Genomic DNA, 13,385 nt, shown 5'->3' with positions numbered 1-13,385 from the left:
GGGATCTTGGTTCTCCCAGGGATCAAACCCAGGTTTGCCACATCGGTGAAGGCAGATGCTTTACCGTCTGAGCTACCAGGGAAGCCCCTTAATAGCTCAGGGAGAGTTTTTTAAAAAGGCAAACTTTTTAAATTCCCATATCCCAGGGGAACAAGGCATGTATCACGTGCCTGGAGTTTGCGTCCCAACCACAACCACCATCCAGAAGCAAATGGAAGACTCGCTTGGCTTCTGCTGGGGTTTATTTCCTTCCTCGGCTATAGGATATTGCATCACTCTGCTGTCACCGGCTCACTCTCAGCTGAAACCTAGCTTTACAGAGACAGCTTCAGAGACGAGCCTGGGGGGCTACCTGCTCTGTGGAACGCTGTGATGACCCTACTCGGGCCACCCTGCGGGGCTACTTAGCTCAGACCTCCTCTGCCCCCTCGAGGGTCAAATTTGAGACCCCAAGTACAATTCGTTAAAACACTTGCTTAGCAGTCAACTGACGTGGCATGCTTCCTTGCCTTAAAGTTAGAGTCACAGGAGAAAGACATTCGGAAATACCGTGAATTCTATGGGGAACAGACACGCCCGAGAGAAAGCCACACCATCTGTGGATGACAACGGGCACTTTAAAGCAGGACATGAGCACCACGGTCAAGCTGTCTTTCCTAACAAGATGGCTGTGTGAGCTTCTTCCCATCAAATGCTACACACGTGGCACCACCCAGACAACAGGTGTGGCCTTGTTTTCAGAGACTGACCGTCCACACAGCCCAGCACCTCCTACGAGGGTTCGCTGGGCTCCCCTTCACCAACACCATGCCCCACTCCTGCAGCGCTGCTCAGCTCAGAGCCTGGAGCTGGGGACGAGCCCCACGGGGAGGCTTCAGGACACACACAGCTCAGCACACCTGCTGACTCGGCTTCCCCTGGAGCTGGCGCGTGACAGTGTCCACCAAGGGGAAGAGGAAAGACAGCATTTAGAGCAGGAGGTACGTGATGCCTGAGGGGAGTCCCCGCACGCCCGGGACACTGCGATGACCAACAGGGATGCGGACGGTCCCGCGGCCTCGGCCTCCCTTCCTCACGGAGCGTGTCCAGCACCTGGTGAGCCCGCAGTGCTCTCCCTGCGAGTTTCCACACAACGTGAAAATCTGAGATTCACCAACCCTCAAAAATGCTCTGAAAGTGGATGCGTTGGCTGTGTACATTTAGCAATTAAAAGAATAACTTTGAGACAAATTGGGCTTAATAGAAAGAAAATAGTTTTGAGAAACAAACTGATTCTCACATCTATAATGCCAAAAATGTTAAACTATATTCAAGTGATTTTTTTTCTGGAATACTAAAACATTTTTTCACGTTTTATAGATAAGGCATTTTCCCTGAGTCAATGTTGTCTCTGGTTGACTGACAGAACTAAGATTATCCTCTGTGGTCAGAAAATCTTCGTACTTTGAATTGTTCCCTATGAAGCCACCAGAACCTCCTAGAGTTTGCCACGTGTAGCAACAGAGCAAAGAACAACCCACTTGTGCATGTGCGCACACACACACAGAGTTAGACATCCACCTTAACACCAGATCCAGAGAAACCTGCCTACCAGAAAACACACACACGCACACACACACCCCTAGACACAGGCACCAAATCCACTGGGATTCCTTTAAAATTATCCTACCATCACTTTCAAGAGGCACAGGGCTCCTGAAACTGACGACGAGGCGCACAGGCTCCTTACTTGCGGGCGTCCCTCAGGTCCCCGTGGCTGGCCGTGCACAGCACCCCGTCTGCAGCCGGTCCAGCCGAAGGGACCGCAGAGAGGTGGGGGTCGAGGTTTCACATTTGATGGTGGTCTTGTCATCTCGTACCTCTTCCCGTAAAGCTGGCAGCTGAGGGAATGACGTAAGTGTAAAACTGGGTAACAATAGACTGTGTCGAATATGTGAATCTGGAGCTCTGTGAATCTGGAGGTCTCAGGAGAGACTGGCAGCTAGCTGGTCACGTGGAGTAGCTGTCCCCATGATGGCGTTTCTGTCATCGAATGTGCCGGTGCTGCTCTAGTGTGACCACCCCGCCCCCCCAGGTGGCAGGGACCCCCACGTGACAGCCCCCAGGCTCGCTCTCTCCGCCTCATCCACCCTCTAAAAGTTTCCCCAGACCCTCAGTAGGAGTGGGCGCTGCTGCGGGTGTGAGTGTGAGTGTCCTTGTGCCCCATGTGACGTTCCACGACTACCCGCAGTCTGTGTTTGCACGCTTCCTCCCGCACTCTTGGGACCAGGAAGCGTGGCGGGAACGCAGAGGCTGGATTCTGCTACAGTCAGGACTTACTCCTGCTGAGTTTCGGGGTGAGTACAGGCTGGCCTGGTCCCGCAAGGGCATGGAGGCGACACCCTAGGACTGGAGGGTCAGCGGGTCTCCGGAGGTCAGCCCGGGAGAGCCCTCAGCAGCAGAGAACATGACCTTGGCACCTGGCTGCCGCCGGAGTAGTCAGAGCACGGCCCGAGTCTCCCTCGCGTCCATGCACACGGGTGTCCCTCCCACAGCGGCAGTGCTGCTGGCCACGCCCTGCGTGCACGTTCTCAGAGGGAACAGGGCCCAGAGCATCAGGGTTCACGAGGCTGCCCTGCCCTGGGCCTCTCCGTCCGGAGGCCAGTGTTTAACACTGAAGTGCACCAGCATTTGGGGGTCGGCTGCCGCTGAGGGGCCACCGTCCCTTGCAGGTGCTGCTCTGGGTGGTCCTCTGGTGGGTCCAGCCCGGGAGCCCAGCCCTGCTCCAGCCGCTCTGAGAGCACGAGGCTGTCTGCTCTGTCCTGTTCACGGCTCAGCTGGAAAGCTGGATTGAGTTTTAAGTTTTTTTACCAGCAGCTTTTAGCTATATGTCAGAATAAAGTCAGCCACAGAGTTCTCTCCTTGATCTGCTTGGTCCTTCGTGTTTCTCTGGATTCTCAAAGCAGCTGAAGCCCAGAATGGGGTGGGGGTGGGGTGTCTGAAGGGGCAGGGGCTCCGGCACCAGCCGCCGTCCCTGGACTGACTCGTCTGTTTGTTTCCAGTTTACCTGCACTAATTCTGCAGGCGATTATACAGCGTCCAGAATACGACAAAGACTACATTTTGAACTCAATGCAATCTTTAATCTGTGAATACTTGTTATATGGACCCTAAGATATTTTATTACAGAGTTTTTAATTAGTGAAAAATTCATGAATACCACAGAGAAAATATTTTAAAATTTAATGTTTCTTATATTTATGTAAACTTATGACTTCATTTATATACTTACTTTTTCTTGTATATCCGGGCTATGAATCTCCTTTCAGATCAGTTCATGTTCTGATACCTGATTTTAGTCTTTCAAATGAATGTACTGTAATGCTTGTCTGTATAAATCCTATGAACAAATATAGGGCTTTTGTAAATGATGCATTTATTGTAATTATTCTTGTTTAATTTTTAAATGTTAAACCATGAGAGAAGGTTTTACTGCGATTGTAAAATCATCATGACGCGGTGTGCATTATCCTTCCAGAATGTAACCAAGCTGTCCAACAATCACTCTGAAATGAGCGAACTTAATTTCAACCAATTGTTGTATTTTAACGACTGACTTAAACTGTACTTTTTTTTCTAGGAAGACATGCTTTTTGTCTGCAGTGTGAAGCGATTTAAAAGTACTGGGTGTTAAATGTGAGCTTCTAATGAAATTTGGGCTGAAAGGATGACTAGAAGAAGACTATGAAAATCTCTCCTGTAACCTAGTCTCTGTGGACCTGGATCCCTCGCCTCCAGTGAGACTCTTCGAGGACCAACCGCGGTGCCCTGCACCCGCTGCGGAGCCATCGAGCTGAACACTGAGGGCGCCACATCCCAGACAGACAGACAGCAGAGTGCAGCTCTGACAAAGGCCTTATTTTTCTTACGTAAATCATCTTTTTACATCTGTTTGTAAACATGTTTAAAGAATGGACCTAGGGGTACATTTTTAGATTTTGATGACATAGCCATTTTGGATAGTTTAAGTAGCAAAGGTAACTTTTACTTTTTCGGCAGCACATTAAAGAAGCTAGTAAGAGATGCGTTCAGATGATGCTGCCTTATGCAGCTGATATCTCGGTAGACAGAGACAGCATGTCTCTCTACATGTGGGTTCTGCCTTTAATTTCCTTGTACAATTCATTGTTACCATTCTGTTTTTCTATTAATCTTTTGTGATCTTCCTGAATATGTGACAAAGTATGTCCAGTCTACTTTTGAACTATTTTTATCACAGTATTATTTATTGCTTTCTTTCAATAAAGTCAGAGCTTCCCTGGTGGCTCAGAGGATGAAGCGTCTGCCTGCAATGCCGGAGACCCGTGTTCGATCCCTGGGTTGGGAAGATCCCCTAAAGAAGGAAATGGCAACCCACTCCAGCATTCTTGTCTGGAGAATCCCATGGACAGAGGAGCCTGGCGGGCTACAGTCCACGGGGTGGCAAAGAGTCGGACACGACTGAGCGACTTCACTGCACTCACTGCTTCAATAAAGTACTGGAGCAAAATTTCCCGCTGCCAATAGAGAGTGCCGAGGGTAAGCTGTACTCTCAATGAGAACAGACCAGAGCTGGTAATGGGAGCCCGTGTCATCACACGGACATTCTGTTAAGAGAAACGGATGGATACAATGGAAAGGCTAGAAGGCGGAAGTATAGGTGTCCCCAAAGGACGACCGACTAGGTGTTCGTACCCTTGGCTCCGGAGACAAGAGGCTTCATCACTTCAGCATCTGTGGGGACAGGGCCCCTCTGCTGCTGAGGCGTCGGCAGCGGGCCGAGGGTGGGAACAAAGTGCAGGTGTCAAGGCTCACCGTGGATCCCAGGGCGGGGTGGCCGAGGGCAACCCTGAAGCGGACCCGAATGATGCACTAGGGAGTGTGCGTGTGCATGCTTGTGTGTGGGAGCTTTTTATGTTATTTTAGTCAACAGTCTTTATTATTCATATATCCATAGAAACAAGAATGTAGCAAAGGGAGGTGGGAGGGAGATTCAAGAGGGAGGGGATATATGTACACCTATGGCTAATTCATGTTGATGTATGGCAGAAATCAAATCGATATTGCACAGCAATTATGCTTCAGAAAAAAAGAACATAGCAAGGTGGTCAGGAAAGTATGAAAAAACATTTCTCATATTTATAATCACAACTCTGTGTACATCTGGGAGCAGGCTGCCCACCATCATCACACCTCCCGCCAGCATCAGACGTTTGCCCCCAGCATCAGGCCCTAGTCCAGGATCAGGACCTCCCCCAGCATCAGGCCTTAGTCCAGCATCAGGCCCTCCTCCAGCATCAGGCCCTAGTCCAGCATCAGACCTTCCCCCAGCATCAGACCCTAGTCCCGCATCAGGCCCTCCCCCAATATCAGGCCCTAGTCCAGCATCAGGCACTCCCCCAGCATCAGGCCCTTCCCCAGCATCATGCGTGGCAGCCCCACTTGTCTGACACTCCTGAGCACACTTAGGCAGCCCCAGAGCAGCAGGACGATAGCTCTTGCAGGAGGTGCATCTTTAGGAATCACCTGCGGAACAACAGTAGCAGCTGGGGCCTGTTTCAGGCCAAGGAGAGGCAAAGAAGAGGCACTTGTGCCGGAAGCAGCGGTGGGTGTGGGCACGTTTCAAAGCTCTGCTTCCTCCCCGAGGGGGCTTTGCTCTCCAGCTCTCTCACGTGGTCACTCGAGGGCCCCAGGGCTGTGTCCTTCCAGATTCACAGTCTCCTCGATATCTCAAGCCCAAGTCCTGAGTTGAGTCCCGGTCTGGTGTGGCAGAGGGCTGGGAACACACAAGCTCAAGGGCTGAAAGGATCCCAGGGGAACAGTCGGGCCCCAGCGGGTGGCAGAGCAGGGGATGAGGGTGGCCGCCCACAGAGGGCCCCGCAGCAGCACTGGAAGGAGAGCAGGGATGCCTTAGCTCACTCGGGGACGTTGCCCGGCCTCAGCGCCCAGATGTTACCACCAGCAGCTCTGGGGACGCAGAAAGCTCACTCGGGCCGTGTGAGTGGGCTCTGCTGACCATGGCCTCGGTTTTCATTCCGGTTCCATTCCGGTTCCAACTGTCCCTCCAAGGGCTCCTCTTCCGAAGGGCGCATTTTCTTGATGTGGGTGAACGCATCCCTGCTTGTTTCTGTCAGCACTGTTGTCGGTCATCGTGTGTTTTCCTCTTTACAATCTGTGCTTGCTGCTCTTCTAACTTAGGAGCAGCCCTTATTTTCTGCATTTCCTAGTTGTCAGCGTTCACTGGGGCTTTCCAGGTGGTTCTAGTGGTAAAGATCCTGCCTGCCACTGCAAGAGATAACAAGAGATGGGGTTTGATTCCCCTGGAGGAGGGCATGGCAACCCACTCGTCTTCTTGCCTGGAGAATCCCATAGACAGAGGAGCTAGTGGGCTACAGTCCCTGGGGTCACAGAGAGTCAGACACGACTGAAGCAGTTCAGCACACACTCAGGTTTTAGTTCAGTCGCTCAGTTGTGTCCGACTCTTTGCCACTCCGCGGACTGCAGCACTCCAGGCTTTCCTGTAATTTACTATCTCCTGGAGTTTGCTCAAACTCATGTCCATCGAATCAGTGATGCCATAGAACCATCTCATTCCTGTTGCATCCACCAGAGAGGTGGCTGGGGCTCGGCAAAGTGCATGGTCACACTGCATGGGTGTGAACCTGCCCTCACCACTCCCTAACCGCATGACCATCACTGTCTCCTCCTCTGTAAATAGGGAGGTGGCAGCACCTGTTTGGTAAGGGGCACACACAGCATCTGGTATATAATCAATGCACCATCCATCTCAGCGTTATATTTATTAATAATAAGGATAGCATTTAATAATCTGCTTTTTCTCTCTTCTCACTTAACTGTGCTCCAGACCATATCTGTTTTACTTACCCCTATACATCCCACACCCAGCACAAACAAGACACTCAACAAATCTCTGGCTGAAGAGGCAGGAACATACCCTGTCCTTCAGGAGATGAAGCCGAGTGAGATGGGGGCCTGATAACACTGTGTGATGAGGAGATGCCAGGAGGACCTGTGTGGCTGTGGGATGGAGTAGGGGGCATGGGCAGAACCCATGATGAGCTTCTGGGGATGGGGAAAGTGGCAGGAAGAAGAGGGTGCTGTTCCTTGTGGGGTGTCCACAGATTTTACCTCACCCCTCACTGATGAGCCCTTAGGCCGTTTCCAAACACTTGTCACTGTTCTGCAGGAAACACTCATTGCCCAGCTCCTACTCAATCCATTTCGTAGAGTATGTTTCTAGCACTGCAGTATAAACATCTGCAATATTCATTCCGTGCTCTGTTCATCCACCCATCTGGCTAGCCATCTGTTCATCCATCCATCCACTCACTAATCCATCCATCCTTTAACTCTTAATTCTTCCATCCATCCACACATCCATTCATCAACTGATCCAATCATCTCGGACCCTAAAGAAGACAGACGCCTCCTCTGCTCCTCCCAGGAGGACACCCAGCGTGAGTGACAGGAGCCTCGTGGGGACAGTGGGGGAGACACAGAAGAGACACGCATGCAGACCCTCCTCCCTCTGAACGGTGAGGCACCCACCTGGTCCTAGCGCCTCCTTGCCGGGGTGTCCAGGCCGGCCCTTCTCCTTCTTGCCAAACAAACGACCGATGGAGGACTTGATGCCCCTCTTCTTTGGGGCTTTCTGCAGTGAGTCCTGGCTGCTGCTGGGGTTGCCCCCGGGGCTGTCTTGAGAGCCTGTCGAGCTTTGGGGAGAGAAAACAACCTTTAACCGGTGCCCTTGTGCAAACACACACCCCTCCACAAGACCTACTGATAGAACTGGCCACCCAGCAACACCCGTGCCTCAACCTCACAGCAGACAGTGGAGTCTGCTTCACCAGCCACACTCCACACGAGCAATGCAGGCTTCCGGCCACAAACAACGGCCCTGGGAAGCTGAGATTCTCTGCCTGGAGCTCTCCCCTGAGGAGGGCTTCACTCCAGACGAGCTGGTGCAGAGGACCCTCCAACCCTCCCTCAGGGTCGCTGCTTGGCAGGTGACGACCCTCCCAGAGAAGGCGAGCTCCCCTGCTCTGGGCAGTTCCCCCCGCCTCTCACAGGGTGACCATCCCCGGCCGTGGCAGGAGAGTGACGGTCACCGTGCGCAGGGCTGCAGGTCAGGTGACCACATGTGCCCTCCATCGAGTGCTGCCTGGCTCACGACGGGAGCTCAGCAGGTGGGGGTCTGAATGAGGACAGGGTCAGTCACAGGAGGTGACAGACAGTCTCCTGAGAGGAGACCCCTGAGAAAAAGGGAGGGACCCTCAAGAACAAATCCGAGAGGCACGGAGCCATAACCATCAGGAACGCGTCCCAGACGGGGCAGACCTCTAGCAAGAGCAGGAAGAAATCTCCCACAGGAGTCAACACATAGAGACGGATGTTTTTTAAAATCACTGAGGTCACTGAACTCTTCTACCCCGGCACCTGAAGTTCACCACTAAACACAGGCACCGAATCCAGTGGGATTCCTTTACAATCATCCTTGCAACTCTTTGAAGACAAGAGGCGCAGGGCTCCTGAGGCTAACGACGAGGCGCACAGGCCCCTTACTTGCGGGCGTCCCTGATGTCCTCGTAGCTGGCTCTGTGCTGTGACCCCCTGTCCAGCCGGTCTAGCCGAAGGAACCGCAGCAAGGCGGGGGTCGAGGCTTCACATTTGATGGCGGTCTTGTCATCTTGTACCTCTTCTGGTATAGGTGGCAGCTGAGGGAGTGAGGTAAGTGTAAAACTGGCTAACGATAGACTGTGTCAAAAAAGGCTATCACACAGGCTTTACATTATAACCAGAAACTTATTTGAAAACATATTAGCGATGCTATCCGCCAAGTACAAAAAAATGTGTTGTTCTAGCTTAATGCCATCTTAAAGGACTGTCTTGTTCAAGAGAAGCAGGGCCATGGGGCAGCGAGAGCACCCTACTGAGTGCAGAGATCCTGGCCAGGAGCCTCCCTGCAGCCAGGCTCCGCCCTCCTTTGCATCCAGAGACCCGATGGCCCCGACAGGCAGGACAGCGGAGCCACGCCAGCACTGTGAACCCTGCATGGCATGAACTGCCCTGATGAAAGGACTGTGTTCATCGCCAGATGCTGCTCAGGAGCACTACTAGCAAGAGTAAGAAACCTCTCAGCAAAGCCGTCCAGACCTTTCTGTTTGAAGGAGAAAAGGAAACAGCTTGTACCACCACCCAAGATCATGTTTAGTGATGATGCAGGTTACTGAACCCATGACAGCAAGTGAAGTACAGAAAAGGTACCTAACCCCTCCATGCGAGCACCATGTGTCTGGCTTGTATTTCTCAGTAACATACAGACTGGGGGCTACACACTGAAGTACTTGCAGTTTGAGTGTAGTTCGCTCACTGTGGTTTACATAAAGTAAACTGCTGCTGCTAAGTCACTTCAGTCGTGTCCGACTCTGTGTGACCCCATAGACGGCAGCCCACCAGGCTCCCCCGTCCCTGGGATTCTCCAGGCAAGAACACTGGAGTGGGTTGCCATTTCCTTCTGCAATGCATGAAAGTGAAAAGTGAAAGTGAAATCGCTCAGTCGTGTCCGGCTCGTAGCGACCCCATGGACTGCAGCCTACCAGGCTCCTCCGTCCTAGGTCTTCACTAAGAACTGATTGGTTTCAACCTAGAGGGGTGGGATGGGGAGGGAGATGGGAGGGAGGTTCAAAAGGGAAGGGATGTATCTGTACCTATGGATGGTTCATGTTGAGGTTTGACAGAAAAGAACAAAGTTCTGTAAAGCAATTACCCTTCAATTAAAAAATAAACTAATTAAAAAAAATGATCTCGCCTGGACTCCCAGCTTTTCCGCTGGTCCTGGGTCTGAAGACAGGAAAGACAGTGGTGGCAACAGTGTGGGGAACAGATTAACCCCTTCGGGGTCCAGACAGGTCTCACTTATACAGTTGCTACTGGGTGTGCGAGCCTGGGCACGGTGCCCGGCCTCTCGAAGCCTCAGTGTCCATGTCTGCTGAATGGGGATAACAGCAGCCTGGACCTCACCTGGGTGTCTGCGGGATTACATGACAGACTCGGAAAGCATTTGACACGGTGCCTGGCGCACAGAGTCACCTGCACACTGCTACCCACCATCATTAAATTGGCTTCCTCCAAATCTAACATCTATGGCTCTGAGTCAGTCATTTGTTTTTAAAAAACTCTAAGCGGAGATTCCATGGTAGTCCAGACATTAGGACTTGGCATTTTCACTGTCGGGACACCAGTCTGATCCCTGGTTGGGGAACTACGATCCCATAAGCTGTGCAGCATGGCCAAAAAAATAAGTAAAGAAAATTTTAAAAGTAATAAATAATACTATATCTACTATAAATAAGCATGAGATGATTAGAAGGCAAACAAGTGGGATATAGGCAAACTGTTACAATGGTCCCAACGAATGACCTATTTCCAACAGAACCATCAACATATTTTAAGTGGTGGGTGAGTTTCATTACTTCCATTAAAATGTCAATTCTTCACCAGTACATAACCACACAGTGTTCATTCACGTAAAATGATAAGGACTCTCTAATACTTCACAGAGAAACAAAGGCATGCTAAATTACTAAATAGTTTACCTCTATCAACTAGGCTGATAGATGCATGCAAAGAAAGGAAGAGAAACCAGATTTATTGTGACTTTGAAACTAAAACTTCAAGAATCAGCATAGACAAACACAGTATAGCAAAAATGATGGCAAACATAGAAGTGAGATGACGATTTAGAGAACGTGTAACTGGAAACAGAACATTTTTTTTGACCACAGAAATTAAATAAGCTATTCAAGATTTACTAAACACTATAAATTATTACTCAGGAAGATACAATTCTATTACAACATCATGATTTATTAAAGCACAGCATTCTCTACAATAAAGGGCCTTAACAGTTGTCTCTTCTCAGCCAAACTTCTCTATACGTTAGTTTCTCTTAATAAAAAAGATGTTATACTTTAAAATAGTGATTTAACTGATGAGGAAGTTACCATAATACCTATTTTAACACTGAACAAATCTAACCACCTATTGGATATTAATGTAAAATGCTTACCTAGAATTTGATTTAAAATTTCTCAAAATAAATTGATTAAAGCAGGTGCCCTGTGAAAATATGTAAGAATGGAAGCTAGCATAATAGCAGGTGCAGTCTTTACATTTTATTCACCAGAGAAGATAGTTTTTTAAAGAGTCTAGTAGAGACATTAACTGTGCAAAAGCTGATGAGATTTATAGTCTTAAATACAAGCACCAACATAGAAAGGATATTGTGTCAAAAGTCCATTAATTCTACACTTAAGAAGATCATTTCTATAGGTAAGGATAATCTCATTTATGAATTACACATGATATGTAGTTGAGGATCCATCTACATTATGCTTGTAACTGCATAGTGATAGGCTAATTCAAACTTACTGCTCTGGGGGAAAAACACCATTTAATGAGACATGAAGACAAAGCACAAACCCGACTAAGTGCACCCACAGCACTGCTATGACCTGAACAGGTGGGAGGACGGGGAAGGGGAGATGGATGGGTGAACTACAGCCTCGGGGGCGAGGGGGGGCAGTGGTGGGAAGCTGCGCTCTGAATTGACAACCACTAAGCAGACAACAGGATGAGCCAGGAAATCAAAACCAATGATGAAAGCAGACGCACCGTCAGAGAACTCCAACAACAGGACAAAATATACACAACTGTTCTTTTACAAATACTCGGAAGGAAATCAAGCATGAAACCACAGAGAAATCGTCAAAGAATTTTAAATATCAACGAATTAGCCAATGATGCAAATTAGAAAAACAGTGTCTCCAAAGACCACACAATGGACTAGTTACCACTTCACATGCCGCTACAATGATTCACACTTAATTTAATGATATGCTGACTAACAATGCAGCTAACATGAAGTGGGTGGAACACCAAAAAAGGGACAATACAAGTGCAGTGACAAAGCAGAGTGTTGTGAACCTGATTTCATGGGTAAACAGCAATGCACAAAACCTAAGCAAGCAGGGAAGAAAGCTGGGACACGTGCTTCAGAGCTGCACACTCTGTCACCAAAAGCCCTAGGTCGTCATCCCGTTTTCAGACTCGGAAGAGTGAAGAAGCCTGACCTCTTCCCTGGGGCCCTGGGGCACCGGGCTTTTAACCTGGTTTCACACGCAGAGCTGGCCTGAGCGCACGGCCAGGCCCATCAGCAAGCAGACCAGTTTAGATTCCTGGTTTGGTTCCCGCCGCACGCCCTGCACCCTGCAGCCAGGCATCCCCAGTGGGAAATGTGCTGCCCGGTTTCCACACTCCGTGAGAGCTGCCTACGGTTACTCTCACGAAGCAGTCTGCTCCCTGAGAACAGCAACTTCCCTGCAGCTGCTGTTGTCCCAGCACAGGCCAGGCCCAACGTTACAGAGGCAGGCTCTGGCTGAGTTCATGATGACGTGCTAAGCTGGTGGTCCAAATATCAAGACTAATTTGTCGCTGTGCGATTATGGAATGATCTCGCTCAGTTGTGTCCGACTCTTGGCGACCCCATGGACAGTGGCCTACCAGGCTCTGCGGTCCATGGGATTTTCCAGGCAAGGATACTGGAGTGGGCTGCCATTTCCTTCTCCAGGGGATCTTCCCAACCCAGGGATCATACCCGGGTCTCCTGCATTGCAGACAGATGCTTTACTGTCTGAGCCACTAGGGAAGCCCGATGAAAGCCTAGGCAGTTTTAAAAATCTTAGACCTCTGAGTGTAGCAAATGTACCTGATTTTCTTCTGGGTGAAAAGAGAAAAAACAAACAAACAAAAGAAAAACAGTGTGCTCGGAGAGAAGCACAGACACATACCAGAGTCTTGATGTCCAGCTTGTCTACTTTCCGCGCCAGCCTGCGCCGCCTCCTTCGGGGCTTGGAGCGCCCTCTGCTGGGCGGGAAGGAGCTGGCATGCGAGGAGGCGGGATTCAGGTTGAGGGAATTCAAGGTTTTAAAACGACGAAGGTTACTTGGGCTCCTCTTGCCCACCCTGCTCTCAATCCCCTCGGCCTTTTCTTGGATCAACCTAAAATAGAATAAAATCACCACCTGCATTTGTCACCAGAGGCATGTGTCTGGACAACAAATTTGGGCTTGCATTCTGTGTCACGATTAGCAAATTCCACGAACAGTTGCTCAATTAACATCTCAGCAAAAAGGTTCAACTTTCCCTCTTTGGAATCTTCTCAAACTTAAAATAACTTATCATTGAGTCTTACAAAGTGGTCCCTGATCATTCACGTTTGATTTGACTTATTTACTCTACCATTCTGATGGGGTCTGGGTGGCGACTCTCTCCATGTGAGGAGATAC

At 49.8% G+C, this 13,385-nt stretch overlaps 1 protein-coding gene across 1 annotated transcript in view; it reads right to left on the bottom strand.

The window, feature by feature from the left end:
• The window catches only part of LOC129651044 (liprin-alpha-1-like), a 29,946-nt gene that overhangs the window by 1,527 nt on the left and 15,034 nt on the right, over positions 1 to 13,385 (bottom strand). Inside the window, 5 exon segments of the mRNA XM_055579772.1 lie at positions 230 to 257; positions 2,062 to 2,112; positions 7,558 to 7,751; positions 8,602 to 8,753; positions 12,888 to 13,098. Coding sequence (XP_055435747.1) covers positions 230 to 257; positions 2,062 to 2,112; positions 7,558 to 7,751; positions 8,602 to 8,753; positions 12,888 to 13,098 — 636 coding nt within the window.

The sequence above is a fragment of the Bubalus kerabau genome, chromosome 4 (assembly GCF_029407905.1).
Source record: "Bubalus kerabau isolate K-KA32 ecotype Philippines breed swamp buffalo chromosome 4, PCC_UOA_SB_1v2, whole genome shotgun sequence".
NCBI classification, from domain to species: Eukaryota; Metazoa; Chordata; class Mammalia; order Artiodactyla; family Bovidae; genus Bubalus; species Bubalus kerabau.
This window is presented reverse-complemented; position numbering and strand designations above follow the sequence as displayed.